Here is a 20,902-nt window from a genome sequence, read left to right on the forward strand (position 1 = left end):
GCCAATCAACCTAACCTGCACATCTTTGGACTGTGGGAGGAAGCCAGAGGAAACCCTCGCAGAGACGGGGAGAATGTGCAAACTCCAATCAGACAGTGACCCAAGGCCGGAATTAAACCGAGGGCCCTAGAGCTGTGAGGCAGCAGTGCTAACCACTGTGCCACCGTGCTGAACAGTTCTTAACTTTCTTTGTGGAACTCAAATAGCACCTCTGTTCCCAATGGCCCCATAAGCAAAACTTCTTTTAATGACTTACCTTTTTGGACTTCTTCTAGTCTTGATTCTCCTTCCCTCTAGCAGGAAAATCACTAATACTCTCACGTACATTTAATATCGTATTCAAGCCTCAGTGACATGATTGAAGCCCGATTTACATATTAAGGAAGGGCTGCATCATTAAATTTGCAAACTGAAAGGCATGGCAGAGGGAGAGTGGGGGAGAATTAGTGGATGAATCCGATAGGCGATTGTAACTGCCTGGCTAGTTTCTGCCCCATCATTTTCCACCCATGTCTGCCAGTTTGAGAGACAAATGGAAAAACTTGATTCTCCCAGCAAAGGTGTCTAAGTTGCTGTTGTGGTCCAGAGCTGTAGATAAAGGCTCCAATGTGTGTGTGGATCCCTTCCTGCCACATCGTGCATGCCCACTGAGGCGCGTATATCTGCAATGCAGGTGCTGTACAAGGATGTAATGGCGCACCCTCTGAGGCTTTCTCCTCTCCCTCAGAGATTAATACTGATCTGCCCTCAGAGCTGGTGGCTGCAGATGCTGGCATTTTACCCGAAACAAGCAAGAATCATAGGATTACAGAGGTCACATCTTCATTTGAGCCGACTTCGGAGATCCACACTTCCTACACACACACACGGATACTCGTGTGCACACACATGCACCCATGCTCACACACACACACACGCTCACGCAGACACACATGACGAGTGTCAAGACCTCAGCCCTTGAATGGGTAGTTGAAACCGACTTTTGGTTCAGAGCCTGACATGCGCCCCCCACCACCCGCCCCATTGGATGCAAGTCCCTTTCGAGAAGTCCAATTGGGCACATTGTCCAGCCTTCCTTCATCTAGTTCATTGACTTCCAGCCTGACAAAGCAAATTGGCAGCAACATGTTTATTCAGTGTGTATAAAGAGTGGGGGCAGAAGACGGCTGACAGCGCACTTCTGCTTACACCTCCCATGCCCCACCCCAAAATGTAAAATTCACCCCATGCTTTTTGTTTGCTGGAGAATATGGGACTTACATTTGCCGATATAGTTCAATACAATTTAAAACCTACTCTGTCTGTCAGGCAATTGTGTCGATATCAGGAAAATCAATTGTAAAATAGTAGAGATTCCATGCTCCTGGGACAATCGCAGTAGCTTTATAGCAGACCTATCCACAGCACCCTGACTTACCAGTGCAAATGTGAGAATGGAACAATCAATTCTTTCATCACCTAAAAGCATCCTAGTTTTTTTCTGGCCTGGGACTGTGGTGTGAAATTGATGAACTGGAACACTGAATTGTATTTTGGCAAAAACATTGGGTTGGATTTTCCCAGTGGTCTCGGGAGCCTGACCTCGGTACCAAATGGAGGTCCTGATTCTCACACCTGACGACACAACTGAAGGCAGCCTCCTAACTGACGGCCTGCTTGCTCTCTGTCCTGTTAAGATGGCGTGTGAGCTCTCGATACTGCTGATCACACCAGGGGACCAGCACTCTGGAGCTGCAGAAGCTGCTTTGGGAGGGGTGTGCATTACTAGGGCAGCTGGAGGATGTGGGGCTACCTCAACATGGAATGTCCTCAGAGGCATACATTTAAAGATAACATTATTAGGGGCGAAACTACAATTGGAAATCTAGGTGCATTGCTTGGGCCATGGATGTGATCAGGCTTCTCCCTCTTTGGGCCATAGAGCGTTGAGATGGCAACCTCCATTGGAACACTTCTATGGCAACAAAATCCCAGTGCATCTGCAAAATCACACCAAGTTGGGGTCAGTAAGCAGCTTATTTGACTGCCTGCCTTTGTGGTACAGGCAGCCAATCTATGCTCCCCCCCGTCCATGGGAAACATCCACATGATGTGGCGATACCGGCGTTGGACTGGGGTAAATACAGTAAGAGTTTTAACAACACCAGGTTAAAGTCCAACAGGTTTATTTGGTAGCAAATGCCATTCGCTTTCGGAGCGCTGCTCCTTCATCAGATGGAGTGGAAATCTGCTCTTAAACAGGGCACAGAGACACAAAATCAAGTTACAGAAAACTGATTAGAATGCGAATCTCTACAACCAACCAGGTCTTAAAGATACAGACAGTGTGAGTGGAGGGAGCATTAAGCACAGGTTAAAGAGATGTGTATTGTCTCCAGACAGGACAGCCAGTGAGATTCTGCAAGTCCAGGAGGCAAGCTGTGGGGGTTACTGATAGTGTGGCATGTCGATATGCACGATCTTCTTGGAGATCCTTTCCACTTGGAGACGGAAGTTTGCGGTGTCGATAGTAGTCATGTCGATATGCGCGATCTTCTTGGAGATCCTCTCCACTTTATCACACTATCAGTAGCCCCCACAGCATCTTCTTGGAGATCCTCTCCACTTTGTCACACTATCAGTAACCCCCACAGCTTGCCTCCTGGACTTGCAGAATCTCACTGGCTGTCCTGTCTGGAGACAATGCACATCTCTTTAACCTGTGCTTAATGCTCTCTCCACTCACATTGTCTGTATCTTTAAGACCTGGTTGGTTGTAGAGATTCGCATTCTAATCAGTATTCTGTAACTTGATTTTGTGTCTCTGTGCCCTGTTTGAGAGCACATTTCCACTCCATCTGACGAAGGAGCAGCGCTCCGAAAGCTAATGGCATTTGCTACCAAATAAACCTGTTGGACTTTAACCTGGTGTTGTTAAAACTCTTACTGTGAACATCCACATGGGCAGGAATGCATCCAGAAAACGTGGTTTCCTCCCTTTTTCCCCCCTCCCCGGACACACCACTTCAAAGGTTGCCATCACGGAGCCAGAAAAATTCAGCCCATTGGGCAAGAGATTTGCATCTGTAGATACACTGGACGCAATGCTAAGAAAGCTGGAAGTCCTCCTGATGAGGTACCAAACACCTCCAAATGTTTCCAGCATAGCCCACTTGGTGCCCTAGACCAGAAAGGGCACTTACATGGGCATCTGCCACATGCGCAGGAAGCCTCCCAAACCGACACTGTCATGACACCAAACAGCAAGGCCTGGAGTTGGGGGCAATTGCTCCAAGATAGGCGGGAGTGGTGTGGGGTAGGCAGATTGCTCCAAGCAAAGGGGGCTAAATGGGGGAAATTACTCCAACACGAGTGGGTTTGTTTCATTCGGTTGTCTCCAATAAAATCCAGCTGACCAGAATAGCACCAATTCCTACAAGTTCAGGCTAGTTCAATCTTTTTTTTGGGACGTATGGGTTGACTTAACTGACTGGGACTGGGTAAGTTCATTCAATATATTCCCTTGTAAGAAAATACATTCAGCTGCCCAAGGGGCCCATCATGAACATTATTTAAAGAGACAGGCACCTAACCTGTCAGACAGACAGCGCTAACTATGGTAGCACAGTGGCTAGCGCTGCTGCCTCACAGCTCCAGGGACCCGGGTTCGATTCCCGGCTTGGGTCACTGTCTGTGTGGAGTCTGCACATTCTCCCCGTGTCTGCGTGGGTTTCCTCCGGGTGCTCCGGTTTCCTCCCACAGTCCAAAGATGTGCGGGTTAGGTTGATTGACCATGCTAAAAGAATTGCCCTTAGTGTCCTGAGATGCGTAGGTTAGAGGGATTAGTGGGTAAAATATGTAGGGATATGGGGCTAGGGCCTGGGTGGGATTGTGGTCGGTGCAGACTCGATGGGCCAAATGGCCTCTTTCTGTACTGTAGGGATTCTATGATCCTATGATAACCTCCAGGCAGGGTCATTTAAAGTAAATTCTGCTATTGCATCATCTCTGTAAGTACTGTGTTTGGTTTTGGAGGTGATATAGTGAGTTCCTGGATTTGGCAAGGAGTGTTCCTGCATCCTTACAGGGAGGACAGAGGATTTGGTGACTTATCCACACAAAGGGTGGGATTTTCCAGCCCTTCCGGTGGGATTTTCTGGTCCTGCCAACAGCAACCCCACTCGGCGAGTTCCCTTGTGATGCAGCTGGTGACCAATAGAAATGTGTATTGACTTCAGCGAGACCAGAAGATCCTGTTGGCAGCCAATGGAAGGGCACCTCTGCCACTGGAAAACCCTGTGTGGTGGGGCAGGAAGATCCCAGCTAAAAACTACAAGAGGTAAAGGAGATGCAGTCGCAATGCCTCTGTGTCTGCAACATGACAGGGAGGTGGAGAAGAGGCTGTGGAGAGAGAAAGGTCTGCCCAATGCCCTCTGCCAAATTAGAGGTGGACTGCTCCATTCTCCTTCACACTGACAGGGAAATAGAAGCAGATGCAAGAGCATCTTGTCACCCACCCCTCTCCCCCCACCACCATCCCCGTCCCCATAACCCCATACATTTACCATGCCAAATCCACCTAACCTACACGTCTTTGCACTGTGGGAGGAACCTGGAGCACCCAGAGGAAATCTACACAGACACAGAGAGAATGTGCAAACTCTATAGACTGTCAACCCAAGGCTGGAATCGAACCCATGGCCCTGTGAGGCATTAGTGCTAACCATTGTGCCACCATGCTGCCCATGTCATAAGAAGATGCATTATCTGACCTTGACTGTCCCTGGAAAGTCATTAGACTTCTAGTGGCACTGTTGCCAGAGTCGTAGGGATCAGACCCCAGGAATTGAACTCCCTGGCCAACTGCTCCCGATTCCTTCTGAAGGTTTGCCTTCAGGGCCTCCAGACCCCATACATAAACGTGGCACCTCTCCTCCCATCCACTTCATCCAATTCCCCATCTGTGAACACAGGCGGTCTCTCTCTTCCTTGGTGCTATATTTCTTCAACTCTTACATTAAGCAGCCAGCAGCAACTTCCACTGTGCATCTCCCCTTCAGGTGGGGCAGACTTCCTTTAAGTGGAGCAGACTGGCTGCACCACGCAAGGTGAACGAATGCAGTTTAACCCCTTGGTGGACCCTCAGGCAACCCGCAGCCAGCTCCCATTGGTAAATAGTGTGAAAGTCACATGATGCCTACTTCCATGGCAACAGGTGCAAGTAGATCACAATTCTTGACCAAACCACAGAGAGGGCTGATTTTTAGTCCTTTGTGCACACAGTACACATTGAAACAAATGCACAACTGAGGAATAGGCATCATGAATGTCTGTCTGATACTGATCAGAATTTCCAATTATCATGGAATCATAGAATCTACAGTGCAGAAGAAGGCCACTTGGCCCATCAAGCCTGCACCGACAACAATCCCACCCAGGTCCCATCCCCGTAACCCCACATATTTACCCTGCTAATCCCCCTGACACTAAGGGGCAATTTAGTATGGCCAGTCAACCTAGCCTGCACATCTTTGGACTGTGGGAGAAAACCGGTGCTCCCAGAGGAAACCCACGCATAGAACATAGAACATAGAACATTACAGCGCAGAACAGGCCCTTCGGCCCACGATGTTGCACCGACCAGTTAAAAAAAAACTGTGACCCTCCAACCTAAACCAATTTCTTTTCGTCCATGAACCTATCTACGGATCTCTTAAACGCCCCCAAACTAGGCGCATTTACTACTGATGCTGGCAGGGCATTCCAATCCCTCACCACCCTCTGGGTAAAGAACCTACCCCTGACATCGGTTCTATAACTACCCCCCCTCAATTTAAAGCCATGCCCCCTCGTGCTGGATTTCTCCATCAGAGGAAAAAGGCTATCACTATCCACCCTATCTAAACCTCTAATCATCTTATATGTTTCAATAAGATCCCCTCTTAGCCGCCGCCTTTCCAGCGAAAACAATCCCAAATCCCTCAGCCTCTCCTCATAGGATCTCCCCTCTATACCAGGCAACATCCTGGTAAACCTCCTCTGCACCCTCTCCAAAGCCTCCACATCCTTCCTGTAATGTGGGGACCAGAACTGCACACAGTACTCCAAGTGCGGCCGCACCAGAGTTGTGTACAGTTGCAACATAACGCTACGACTCCTAAATTCAATCCCCCTACCAATAAACGCCAAGACACCATATGCCTTCTTAACAACCTTATCTACTTGATTCCCAACTTTCAGGGATCTATGCACACATACACCTAGATCCCTCTGCTCCTCCACACTATTCAAAGTCCTCCCGTTAGCCCTATGCTCAACACATCTGTTATTCCTACCAAAGTGAATTACCTCACACTTCTCCGCATTAAACTCCATCCGCCACCTCTCGGCCCAACTTTGCAACCTGTCTAAGTCTTCCTGCAAACTACGACACCCTTCCTCACTGTCTACCACACCACCGACTTTGGTGTCATCAGCAAATTTGCTAATCCACCCAACTATACCCTCATCCAGATCATTAATAAATATTACAAACAGCAGTGGCCCCAAAACAGATCCCTGAGGTACACCACTTGTAACCGCACTCCATGATGAATATTTACTATCAACCACCACCCTCTGTTTCCTATCCGCTAGCCAATTCCTGATCCAATTTCCTAGATCACCCCCAATCCCATACATCTGCATTTTCTGCAGAAGCCTACCATGGTGAACCTTATCAAACGCCTTACGCAGACACGGGGAGTATGTGCAAACTCCACACAGACGGTGACCTGAGGCCGGAATTGAACCCGGGTCCCTGGCGCTGTGAGGCAGCAGTGCTAACCACTGTGCCACCCTTATGCTAACACTGTTTCTTCACCTGCGATTCAAATGGAGCATGTGAAAGAAATTGTGGGTGCGTGGCAAAAATAAGTTGTCAACATGCTTGGTAAATACTGAAATTAGAACCTACAACAGGACTATATATGAACTTCGCAAGAATTACATGCAGCACATTTTTGTCAGCTGTAAAGCTGCAGATTGTTAACTTCAACTGCAGTAAAAGGTACTTTAACATTTGTGCCACACCAGTTTCCCAGAATGGTCAATTATTTGGATGCAAACAAATAACATTTGAATGTGAGCATGTATTTATGGTTTATTGATGCATAGCTTTTTATTTAGATGTTTTATTTATTGTTGTAAAAGATTCATGGTTTATCATTGTACAAAATCCACATAAACATAGTATCTCACATTTCTAAAAAGATAGCCGCTTCTGTTCTCTCTCACAGGTCAGAATTGACATTTCCTACAATTTTCTACACATTTGACTTTAAATACTCAATGTGAGATTCATATTTGAATATCCTCTCATTGTATTTATATTGTCAAAGAAAACAAATGGATAATCCCATAAATATAATCAGAAAAATATAACCATTTAATTTATTATCTGTTAATTAGACACCATTGGATACTCCACAATACAATCATCTCATTTTGGGCAGATGAAATTTTCATTAAGCCCAATTCCAAATCTTGGAAAGTTTCTCTCATTCGACTCTGAGATGAACTTGGGTATTCATTGTAGTATCTACCTATTATGTACTGACAATATACCATGCAGTTGGTAGGAGTGCTATCTTTATCTCATTTTGTTCTTTATTTTGTTCGCAATAAGAGTCATTATATGCATCAAGATGCTTTGGTTAGTTGAAGTGTGATGCCTTTCTCACTTGTAGACTTCCAGAAGATACGTCCACCACATGCACTCACATATGTATGGGGGGAAGGCAGGATCAGGATATTGAATTTGATGATCAAAATGAGTGGTGGAGCAGGCTCAAAGGGCAGAGTGGCCTACTCATGCTTCTATCCAAAGATGTGCGGGTTAAGTGGATTGCTCATGCTAAATTGTCCCTTAGTGTCAGGGAGATTAGCTAGTGTAAATGCATGGGGTTGTGGCCTGGGTGGGATTGTGGTCGGTGCAGACTCGATGGGCTGAATGGCCTCCTTCTGCACTGTATGATTCTATGATTTTCTGGCCTACTCATAAAACCATAAAATCCCTACAGTGTAGATAGAGGCCATTTGGCCAATCAAGTCTGCACCGACCACAATCCCACTCGGGCCCTATCCCCATAACCCTACTTATTTACCCTACTAACCCCTTGACACTAAGGAGCAATTTTGCATGGCCAATCAACCCGCACATCTTTGGACTGTGGGAGGAAACTGGAGCACCCGGAGGAAACCCACGCAGACACCGGGAGAATGTGCAAACTCCACACAGACAGTGACCCAAGCCGGCAATCAAACCCAGGTCCCTAGTGCTGTGAGGCAGCAGTGCGAGCCACTGTGCCACCGTGCCACCCCTGCTTCTAGTTTCTATGTTTCTCTTGTATGTATTTTAAACGGCTAACCTTTGTCACTTTTTTCTTGACCAAAGGTATTGTCATAAATTATGGACTATTCATGAATGGAGTGTTAGTGGAAAACACTTCTTCACTTGGCTGTCACGTTGATGATCTAACACCGTGGAGTCTCCATAACTTTAGAGTTCAAGCTTGTACGGCTGAAGGCTGCGCACTAAGTCCCCTGGTGAGTACCTCGATTTAAATTCGCCCAGCATAAGGAATGTCAGATGGCAGTGGATATCTGAAATATAATGATTCATATTGGTCAATACAAACCATCTGGCAGTGCGTGACATTTTATCAAATGCCATTCACTGCTCATTAAAGAGTTGTTAGATTGTACTTAGTACCTGGTCACTGTTCCAAAAGCACTTTATCAGTAATTTCCACAGAAACCCACAATCTTTTATTAATACAATTGGCTGGAAAAAAAGGTAATTTAATTCCGAATTGCTCTTGCTAGTTTTACATCTCTTTACTTCTCTGTATATATAATTTTAAATATAAATATATCACCTTGTAATATCTATAAAACTAATCTAATATAAAAAAAAGTTCCTTTTCTCCTTTCATGTCTTCCTCTGCCATGCGTTTCCTTAGCCAAGTGGGGAGGCTTGATGACACCAGCTTCTTTTTACCACCATTACAGGCAGCATGGAAGCAGTTTCAGGGGCAGGATTTTTCGGATGATGGACTTTCCCACCCTGTCAGCTGAAGATTCTGCTGGAATGCACCCCTGCCATTCACAGCAGCCTCGCCTTCACAGCAGCTCTCAGGAGCATAATTGGCTGGAAACATGGGGGCGCGATTCTCCCATTCTGCCACGCTAAGAAATTAGCGCAGCGGGCTGGGAGAACCACGTGTCGGTCGATTTGCGGGATTCACACATGCGTTCCTGACACACGTGCGCATCTTCCAGCGACGGATATCCAGCGCAGTCAGGACTACGCTGGAAACTGGCGGGAACAGCAGATAATCTATTTCTGATTGTGTTTGAATGCGATTATCGGGCCCGGGACTGAAGTCTCCGGGCCCGCGAGCATCTCCCACTCTGTCAGCACAATTTCACTCTGGCAGGGTTCAGATTACTCCTCACTTTCAGGGAACTTGCTGGAGGACCCCGCTGGAGTGAAAGGGGGCGCTATTGGGGCCCCCAAGGGGATCTGGTGATGGGGCGTGGTGCCTCCCTGGGCATGCGCACCCTGGTAGTGCCAGCCTGTGACCGTGGCACTGCCCAAGGGGCAAAGTACCCATGCCCAGGGCTCACCTTGGCACTGCCCATTGGGAATGGGGCAGGTCCAAGGGGGCGAGGCCTAGGGTGCAGTGCCAAGGGGGTGGAGCCGAGGAGGCCAGGGGGCAGGGCCTAGGGGGCGATCAGTGGGAATGGGGAGTCCCGCTGCGACTCTGCATGGGGATTGGTTGGGGCTGGAGGGAGATCAGCGATCAGGACACCCTGGGAGGGTGGGGGGGGGGGGGTGAGGGGATGGCCTGCTGGGGGGTCTCCTTCCCGTGGGGGGGAAGTAGCACCCTGGGGAGGGGCAGGCATTGAGATGGGGGACATTCAGTGTGGAAAGACCTCAGTGTGGAAAGGGAGGCACCCATCCTTCCCATCCGAGGCCCAAGCAGCACCCCTGTATTCCTCCCGCCAGCCTCAAACAAGGGCAAATGGGCTAGGCCTTGTCCGTCCAATGTAAAATTGTGGACAGATTGGTGGAAGATGGGAGGGTGGCAGGAAGGTTACCTAGGGAATTTTATGGGCACGTCTACTTGCAAACCCATCAGCAGGGGCCTGCAAAACTCTACCCAGCTGTTTATGTCATCTGATTTTCCCTTTGTTGTAAGCAAGTAACTTCATTTTATGTTGATAAAACACATTGATAATAAAAGCAAAAACAGTAGTAAATGTGGAGATTCCAGACCGGTAGCTAGCTTACACATGCTCAGTGAGATAAAGCCAAACTGGAAATATGCAGAGCAATGCAAAATGGTATTTGTGATCAGCTGTTCTTTTGCAGTAATTAATTCAGTTTGAGAAGAGGTAAAGTAGATTAAAGAAGATGGGAAAACAGCTGGGAAGATGCAAAGAACCAAGGAAAGGAAGAGTTGCTTCTTTCAAAAATGCGCACAGCAAGATCCCACAATTAGCAATGTGACAATAATCAGAGAAGATGTTTTACTGATGATTTAGCGATAAATATTGGGGTAAAGAGAACTCTCCTATTTTAAAAATAGTAACAAAACCTTTTCTGTCCTCCTGAGAGGGCAGGTGGGGCCTCAGCTCAGTTGTACGTCGGTGCAACTGATGTTGGTGGCTGCAGTTGGGGTCATTTTAAATCCAGCATTTTGTACACTCTGCAGATGATCCTGCCAGATTTAAATCCAGCAATCTGTATGTGGTGGCGTGGCCCCTTTAAGGGGGTGATCCCTGTGGGCCAAGTGATTGGGCCGGACCCAACGGAGAGGCAGCGAGGAAAGCCAAGCGAATCGGGTGCAAGGGCATGCATCCCAAACGAGGGAGGAACCTCAGATGGAGCCATAGAGGAGATGAGAGTAGACAAGTATTGCAGTTCTGTCGACCATCATTTGTACATATATAAATATACATATACAAATATGATAATAAACCCATCATAACTTAAAATCACAATGTGTCACTTTCAAAGTTATTAAACTGGGGACAAAAAATTTTTGTTAGTCACCGGGAGAACACAGTGTGCAGCTGGAGGGGTGGAGAATGAGCATCGGAACAATGAAGAAGCAAGGTACATACGCCACATAAAAATGCCTTTAATTGAAAAGATTGAGCCATTGGACCCAGAAGTGGAAAACTGGGGGCAATATATTGAAAGGCTGCATTATTTCTTTGTAAGTGATGAGATCAGAGCAGAGGAAAAACAAAAGGTGATACTACTCACAGCCTGTGGCCCACAAACATACAGCCTAGTGAGAAATTTAACATTGCCTGATGCTCCAGATACATGGGCCAGAATTCTCTGGCTGTTCACGCCTCACCGAGAGGACAGAAAATTTGGCACTCAGTCAAATCTCAGTTCATTGCAACGGGACAGGAGAATCCCGCTGGCACGAATGGCCAGAGAATCCCGCCCAAAGTATTTTGACCAGATAGTCAAATTGGTCAAAAATCATTTTAACCCCCGACCTTCAATTGTCATGTTGAGGTATAAATTTCATTCCACAATCTGGGAGCCAGGGGACACTGTCTCAGGTTGTGTGGCCAGATTGAAAGGGTTAGCAGAGTACTGCAAATTTGGCCCAGCTTTAGAAGAGATGTTAAGAGACCATTTGGTCTGCGGATTAAGCATCCTTGTAATACAGAAAAAGTTACTGGCTGAGACCAAAATCTCTTGAAAAAAAGCTATGGAGTTGGCCCAGGCGACTGAATGTGCTGAACAGGGCGTAAGTGAATTGCAAGTTGTGCCCAACGAGGTGGTGGGAAACGGCTGCTACATGGAACAGCCCGAGTGTGGATGCAAGAGATCTCAAGAAGGGAAATATAGCACTGAGGGTGGAAGCTTGTTTCTGATGTGGAGGATCCCAAGAAACTTGCCGGTGCAGAAATGATGTATGTTACCGATGTAGAAGGAATGGTAATTTGCAAGCATGGTGCAAAGTGAAACTGTCAGGACAGAACAAATGGTTAGTTAAACTTGATTAAAGAAACTGGTTGAGGAGCCCAACAAGGGACCTGAGTTATTTACCCTAAACTAGGCCCAACTGAATAATGTACCTCCTATAGAGATAGCCTTGAAGGTAAGCAGCAGATCTCTTAAAATGGAAGTCAATTCAGGAGCCCCGGCAACAATCATAGGGGAGCAGGTATCCTGTTCCCTTCGAAAAGGTCTTCAACCATTGAGAACGATTGAGTCAGGAGCCATATTGAGAGTCATTGAAGACAGTAGGGTGAGCAATAGTTACAGTACCGTACAGAGACCAAACAGCTCGGCTACCTATTCTAGTAGTTGAGGACCTTGCCTAATGGGTCAGGATTGGCTGAAGAAGGTAAAACTAGATTGGTTGAAATATTAAACCTATGTGATGGAGGTTTTCAAGAGTTATTGTGCAAATAGTCTGAAGGTTTTCAAAAGGGAATGGTATGAATAAAAGGGCTAAAACCAAAATCTATTTGAATCCCAAGCAACGCCGAAATTCTTTTGGGCCTGCCCAGTGCCTTGTGCATTGCATCATAAGGTTGAAGTAGAGCGTGGGAGACTGGAAGCTTTAGGTGTCATAAAACTTGTACAGTTCTCTGAATGAGATCAATAGTGGTGGAGGTGTGAGTGGAGACTGGAAGAGTTGGAACTCTTATCTTAACAAACTAAGGTTATTTTTTCAGTTGCGAGGGAAGCTTCCAGCATTAACTTCCAACCTTTTTTGACTGGCGACAGAAGTATTGCTTGGAGGGTTTTCTCCGCTGCCTACACGCCACCCGCTAACCCTTGGGAGAAAACAAAATCTCCTTCCTGCTATCCATCCAGGGCCTCTGATGCAACATCAGAGGCAAGTCTGAAGGACCTTCAGTTATTTCCCTTCTGACATGTTGTGAATGGTGGTGGACAATTGAACAACCAACCAAAGAAGAGGCTCTCGAAAGATTCTCAATCTCAGTGATGGGGAACACAGTGCATTAGTGCAAAACACAAGGCTGAAGCATTTGCAACCAACATCAGCCAGAAAGGCTGAGTGGATAATCCATCTTGGCCTACTCCTGAGGTCCCCACCATAATAGAAGCCAGTCTTCAGAAAATTTGATTCACCCTATGTGATATCAAGTGATGGCTGAAGACACTGGATATAGCAAAGGCTAAGGGTCCCAAAGACATCTTGGATGTAGTATTCAAGACTTGTACTCCAGAACCTGACATACCCCTAGCCAACCTGTTCCAGTACAGCTCCAGGACTGACATCTATCCAATATTGTGGAAAATTGAAATAAAAAGAGCGCTGGAAAAACTCAATAGGCCTGGCAGCATCTGCAGAGAGAGAAAAACAGCGTTAACATTTTGAGTCCGTATGACTCTTCTTTGGAAGAAGCCATATTGGACTTGAAACATTAACTCTGCTTCTTTCTCCACAGATGCTGCCAGACCTGCTGAGTTTTTCCAGCATTTTCTGTTTTTGTCATTGCTGTTTTAGAGATCTTACTGTCTGTAAATTTGCTGCTGCATTTCCTACATTTCAACTGTGACTACACTTCAAAAAATTTAATTGAAAAGTGCTTTATGATGTCCTGAAGATGTGAAAGCTGATGCATAAATGTAAGCTCTTTCTTTACTTCATTATAGTTAAACTTCATTAAACTAACCTAAACCTCTCTAAAATATTGGAATATTAAAAACAAAGCAAACCATTTAAGCACCATAAATACAGCATTTAGGATAGAAATGTACTTTTTCTCTTGAGATATTTCTGAAATATGAATGTGATCAATCATCATTTGTTTGTAACACTGTTGCACTTGCCATATTCAAGGCCCATAACTTCCGGGTTCCTCAGTGTCGCATTTGGGGGGAACCCCAATGATGCGCTGGGGAATTCCTCTAGGAAGTTCCCAGGTAAGCGCTTACTTGGCAATTGCCCATAAATTCTAACTTACTCTGGACAATTGCACTGGGCTGGGGACCATCCGACAGAAACGATGAAAATCACTAACTTCGGATGGTTCTGCCAATTTGAACCTGATAATTACTCTGAAAGAGTTAGAGGGAAAAGAAATCCCTTCCAACTCCAGAGTAACTATCTAAGCACCCAGACCCAGCCTCATAGGGAAGCCACCCTATCACTCCCCCCCTCTCCAGCTCAGACCCCCCTCCCTGTCTGAACTCCTCCCCTTCCAGCTTCAACCCCACCCTTCCTGGCCCGACCCACCTAATGATCCAACCCCCGCCCCCTCCAGTTTCGGACCAGACCCCCACCCCCCCCCCTACCATTTGAGACCCCTTCTCCGCTGCCAAGCCACCTCCCCAGTTGCTCTGCACTGATGCTGCCGGGGCATGCTGCACAGTTCCTATCTCACCCAGCCTAAGTGTGGAAGGTTGGGCGAGACAGGAATTGTGCAACTACAGCAAGAAGAAGTTTGTCGAGAGTGACAATATTTTGGAATATATTGTATGAATTCAAGTCTTTCTTTTAGGTAAAAGCTCGAACACTGGAATCTACACCAATGGGAAATGTTTCACTTGCTGTGATTGTTGAAGACCCCAGGACAATCCAAGTGAAATGGACAGCTCCAAGTGCGCCAAATGGACTTTTGACATATTCAGTTATTTTCACCGGGCTATTTTATACAAAGCAAGGTAAGGTCAACAAACTGGACAAAATGTATCTCCTTGTGAGTCTTGTTACACAAATTGGGCAACAAACAGTTCATCACTAATTAATAAGTGTAAATTTTAAAAGCACCAGTTTGCCTTTTTCCTGTAGTGTATATAATTCTATAGATCTGATAAACGGGGAGCCAGGGAGGAAGACAGGAGCATGTTGTTGAAATACTTGGCAAGACCTGTAACATTGAGATCTTGCCGATCTTAATTTCTGGGCCTCATTACATTATTATTGGGTCATCTTCCTTCCAGCAGCCAATCAAATAGTTAGTTGGCAAACCAATGGGAATACTAATGGCAGAAGTCAGCCAGCTAGGGTCCAAAGAGGACAGTCCCTGACATTCAGAACCAGGAGGGGATTGAGACCCTGAGGAATCAGGAAATTGGAGTCGGAGTACGGAGCAGATAGCGAGATGTGGGATGTGTATGGGAACAGTTGTCTGGATTGGAGGAGGGTTTTGTCCATGGTTGGAGAGTAGCCTGATTCAAGTGAGGCCCAAGGTTTTCTTGTGAAGCCTAAATGAGCAGCTCTTCCCTCCTGGGCCAAAGAAAACCTAAACCATAATCATTGAGCTTACCATCTGGACCTCTGGCCCAAGGTCTGGCATCTGGCAATTAAGTTTTACCAGAAGGAGTGTCAATACTGCTCAACTCTGCAATTCTCCCCACCATTACTTATCTCTGCTGAATACTGCAAATCAGCCCATAAATACATCAGCATCTGCATATTTAAAACAGGACTTCTTCCTTCTTATAGGTGTTGTTGTACGAGGTAAGCTTGTTGACCCTGGAGAAAACATTCCTACTCCTCCTGGCTAACATATCATTCAATTAATGAACTTATTGTCTTACTGTCTAGCAGCTTCTGGAGAGAGAAACAGAGTTAACGTTTCAAGTCTTCAGGTCCCTGAATCCCCTTTCACTTGTTCGGATTTCTTAGCCCTAGGGAACCCGAGATCTATGTGTTCAAAATAAAACTTCTGTCAAAATGGAGGTGCCATAAAAGCTTTTACTGATCTAACCGCCTCCTGAGACTGGAATGGGTGCCCGCTCCCCCACTATCTGCCTTCAATAAAACAAATTGGGGCCAGATTTCAATCTAAAAACATTTTTACTTCCCGCCCAACCCTTGGTTCCCCACAATGACTCATGTATTGTTTGTGTGAAGAGCTAGGAAACTACAACTGTGAAGAGCAACAGACCACGTTGAATAGGAGAGATGCAAGGACAGGTGAATATTTTTCAGATTGATACCCATGAAAATTCAATTGTTGTTTGTGCTACAATTTCCCTCAGGTTGAATGGATGGCTAGAAGCATGACAGAATATTCATAGGTGCGTGGAAGAAACAGGCAAAAAATTCTGAATTTGGCCATGAGCCGGGGGTACACTGACATGATTTAGAGTCAGCACAAAATAAAATGTCTCATGTGTTCTGCAGACTCCTCTGCAAACCTCAGTCACTGCCTGCCCAATTTACCCTTCACACAAAAACCTCTTCATTGTCTTGGTGCTTCTCTCGGAATATGATTTTTGTGACTTTGTTTTAGATATTGAATGATTAGAAGTGGTTAACTGTGGGTACGCTTGCACAATATTTAAGATGGTGGCTGATCACCATCTTCTCGAGGGCAATTAGCGATGGGCAATAAGTGCTGGCCTAGCTAGCGACACCCACACACCATAAAATATATATTTTTAATGTATTTGAACTTTGTATTCAAGAAATCAATTGCAAGCATTGCTGCTGGTGTGGGTGCAAATTCCAGAACCAGGAGAAATTATTTCTGTAGTTTCCTCACTTGTGTTAAATATAAGAAATTTTAGATTGATGTACCAAGTTGATGTAAATTTGTTGGATCTTTTCCATCTTTGGCATGAAGATAGAGAACAGAGCCAAGAACTAACATGTTTTGTAGTACTTTCTTTGTCATACTCTGGACTGACAGTCCAACTATTTTTTCTATTTTTTCCATGATTACACTCGAGAAGTTGTTAAGTTGCCCTCGCACAAATTTATTATCAACACATCTTTGAATTCTAGGAATGTGGAAGTAAGATGTAAATTTTCATTCTTACTTATCAATCCTCTGCAGATATAGACTTTGCAGGACATTAAAATTGCCTTTGGTGACAATTATGGCTAGGTTTTCCTAAGAGTGTCTAATCTTACACCAGATGACACTTGCTTTCAACATGTGTTTGTCCAAGCTTAGATCAGCCATAGATACCAAATCAAACGGCTGAAGACAAGAGAGCTTGCTAGAGCCACAAAAATGAATGGACAACACCACCATTGACCTTTCTCAATTATGTTTGATATTTGTACCATTGAAACCCATGTAACATTCATGTGACTGCTGTTTAACTCTGCTTGCATCTGGCTGGAATGACTCCAGTTCTCCATAATCACACACAGCACGGAAGATGGAACACCATTGTTTCTGTGCTGCTGGGATCGAGGAAATTTTGTTCACGGAAAACAATCAGCCGAGGTTGGTTAGAGGAAATCCAGGGACGATTAGATATTCAGGATCCTCACTTGATTGCCTTTAGGTGTTAGGGCGAAATTTTGCAGAACACTGTCTGGAGAAATTAAATAGAATGATTATAGTTTCAATAGGGTAGACTGAGTAAGACTGTGGAAGGAGCACTCTTAAATAGTTTTTGCTTTGCTCCATATTTGCTTAAATTCCCATGGTACTTGGTGGCCAGTTCAATAGGATGGATTAGAAATGAAATAAGGTCCGAAAATGAGCAGAGGGATTGTGATGCATGATTAAGCCGTAACCATTCCTTCTGATACAAGCAGCACACGAACTACATGCTGGTTGCTAATTTCAATAACAGTCATATGCAAGCCAACACTAAATGTAGTAAAAGTATCTGCATGCCCCAGTGGGGAGTCTTAAGTTCATGCGAGGATACCAACACTTATAGACAAGGGGCATTTCTGTTGCTGGAGGTGTTGGAACTGGAGACAGAAGTCTCTGAGCAAGAATCACAGGAAAGTTACAGCACAGAAGGAGGCCATTAAACTTATTGTATCTGTGCTGGCTCTCCGCCAGAGTAATTTATCTCATACACCGCTGCCTTCTCATAGTCCAGCACATTCTTCTGTTTCAGATAGCAATCCGATTTCTATTGAACGCGTCAATTGAACTTGCCTCTATCACACTCTCTGGCAGTGCACTCCAGATCTACTCGCTGCATGAAAAGGTTTTTCCTCATGTTACCTTTGCTTCTTTTGCCAATCTCCTTAAATCTGTGCCCTCTTGTTCTCGATCCTTCCACCAATGGGAACTTTTTTCCCCTATCCACTCTGTCCTCATGATTTTGAATACCTCAATCAAATCTCTCAACCTCTCTTCCAAGGAAACCAGTCCCAACTTTTCCAATCTAGAAGAAATGTAGAAATGCCATGGCAGGTTAGAGATCAAGGTTCTCAGATAATGCTCTGGAGGCCTTGGTGCAGTGGATGGTCAGGAGGAGGTATCCACAGGGCATGTGAAAGACCCCCAGACAAATTCAGAAGACTAAGTAGTCAGTGTGACCAGGGAGCTGCCACAGTCAATACCAGGAGTGTATTCCTGGGGACTTGGCCACAGTGCTAAAAGAAGTGCAATGACCTCACATGAGTGGTTAAGATCAGTGAATGCATTTTCAAATACTTTGTGCAGCAAAATCTGATCTGGCATGCTCAGGAAATGGGTGATGAAGGTTCATCAAACATGCTGGTTAACAGTGAGCTACATTACTATGGACACAAGACAAGGTACTGCTCTCTCCTTGAGGGGTTGAGGAGAGAGGAGATGCAGCTGGGCAGTTAATGGCCCCAGCACAAAGGGACAGCACAATAAAAATACCACAGCTTAAGACCAAACAGGCACCACAGCCTTCAGACCGCTAAAAAAATACTTGAACTGCAGTTTCACTAACCGTTGCTCCAAGTTGTATATCTTTGTTCTCACACAATAACTAAAATTGACCCAATGATTTAATAATCTCAATGTAGAGCCTAAGAACAACTTCTGCAGATTTACAATCTACTGTTTCTTTTAAAGAATACATTATCTAAACAGTGAAAGTGACTGGCTTTAAAAAAAAACCATGCTGGCAGAAATTCAGGTTACAAGAGAGCTCTGGTTGGTAGAGTGCTTGATAACACCAAGGGCGCAATTCAGCCATTGTCCCCGTCAGAGGGTTCAGTGGTGAGCAGGAGGCCCAGAAATTGGCATACATTTCCTGTGGTGTCTTCCGCTGGTGGATCGGATGATCTGCTGGAGGCTGCCATGAAACTGATTTGCATCCCAATAATGGGATGCAGATGGAGGCCTGGCCAGGATTTCCCTCCACGCCTGATTCTCCGTGATACTAGCAGGAGAACACACTGGTTCAGAACACATGTGGACCAACATGGCGTGCAGAAGTCAGGACTCACCTGAAAAATGCCTGGGGCTGCTCCTGGTGGAGGCCTCCAGCTACCCTGGACACCGGAACATCACAGCAGTGGATGGGGAGAGCTGGTATCAGGTAGATCATCCAGCTTCAGTGTCTTCAAGGAGATCCATATTCCAGGCTTCGTGTGGTCCTGGAGATCCATCTTCTTTCTTTAGGAGATCCATTTCTTTCTTCAACAGTGGGTCAGTGATGTCAGGAGCCTTTTAAATATGGCACCCAGATATGAAGGCGGGACACCCGCTATGACACGGAATGTTGGCACTAAATCCTTGGATGCATAATTAATGATGTCAAGGCCAGAAGATATGGCGTGGTTTGCTGCCGGGCTCTGCAACAGGAAATGCCCCACATCTTCACCATGGCACTTAGTCCCAGATGGGAGAATTCCACCCAATGTTTACTGTACTTAACAATGGACCACTAGCCTCACACATGGCACAATTCAACTCATCCTTTTCACTCAACTATCAACATTCTCTATTTCACATTCATACCTCACCCTCATAGACTTATCTATGGTGAACGCCCCACCATATTCTCAGCTAGCAGACACTGCCAGCTATTCAATTATAATGGGCACAATCTCCAAAAAGAACATACCACATTCACTGACATACTTCCCTCCCATTTGCAGGGCATAGTGGTTATAATAACTCCAGGAGTCGGCTGTAAAGGAACAATGCTTTATTGCACAAAATAAAGTATAAACACAAGCCTGTGGCGAACACAACAGGTTCCAACCGGGACAATGGAAAAATGGACCCTCTCAGGGGCTTGCTTTATACGGGGTTCGGTATACATGCTTCACCTGGTTAATTAATTACCAATCCCGAAGGAGCTCATATTCAACAAGTCCTAGAGGGAGGTCAATCAGTGATTCCCATGCAAGTCCTGGGGGTTATCACAGTGGTCCAAAACCAGAGGCAGCAACACCGAATAGATGGGGGACGGGGAGGACTGCAACCTGTGGATGAGATGGCGCTTGCCATCATTAAAGCAACCATGACTGAGGCAGCACTTTGGCAAAAACAAAAGGCCTCGGTCGCACTCTAATAATGGGCACTACAGAGCCAAATTTCTTAGCCAATAACTTTTCAATTTTTTCTCACAGGTGCTCGATTATCATGCGCCAATGAAAGTGATACAGATAGCACGCATACTGCTGCTGACCTTCATGATTGTGGAGTGCAGCCCAGTACTAAAGGGGCTGAGTGGCTGCGCACTCAGCAAGGAGCCCTTTGTGCAGCTAGCACCAACTAAAGCTAGCCTACACTTCTTAAAGGGAAATGGACTCTGGATGTAGTAGGTGCTGGAAATGAATGAGAAAACTTTCTCAGCAGAGAGACTAGAACAACAGAGCAGCAGACCAGAGAGAGAGAAAGAAAATGAAAGGCTTGCATTTATAACGTACCTTTCATAACTACAAGAAATCCCAATGGTCTTTCTAGTCAGTGAAGTCCCTTTGAAGTGCAGTCAATGCTGTGTGTAGGAACACGGCAGCCAATTTGCACACAGCATGCTTTTACAAACAGCAATGCGATAATGACCAGATAATCTGTTTTTGTGATGTTAATTGAGGGATAAATATTGCTGCCAAGGTAGCAAGAATTTACCAACACGATGATCTCTGCATGGTGACACAGCGACTGCACTCTCAGAGAACGGTGCCCTTTGTAATCCTGGGGGTGCAATTCCCCCATGGAGATGCGGCACTGCAAA

General features: G+C 45.6%; 1 protein-coding gene across 1 annotated transcript in view; it reads left to right on the plus strand.

Annotated features, from left to right (window-relative positions):
- Positions 1-20,902, plus strand: part of ush2a (Usher syndrome 2A (autosomal recessive, mild)) — a 916,330-nt gene that overhangs the window by 481,084 nt on the left and 414,344 nt on the right. Inside the window, exons 36-37 of the mRNA XM_078230465.1 lie at positions 8,414-8,565; positions 14,533-14,695. Of these exons, the coding sequence (XP_078086591.1) occupies positions 8,414-8,565; positions 14,533-14,695 (315 nt within the window). The remainder of the gene's footprint in view (positions 1-8,413; positions 8,566-14,532; positions 14,696-20,902) is intronic.

Source organism: Mustelus asterias, chromosome 15 (assembly GCF_964213995.1).
Source record: "Mustelus asterias chromosome 15, sMusAst1.hap1.1, whole genome shotgun sequence".
Classification (NCBI taxonomy): Eukaryota; Metazoa; Chordata; class Chondrichthyes; order Carcharhiniformes; family Triakidae; genus Mustelus; species Mustelus asterias.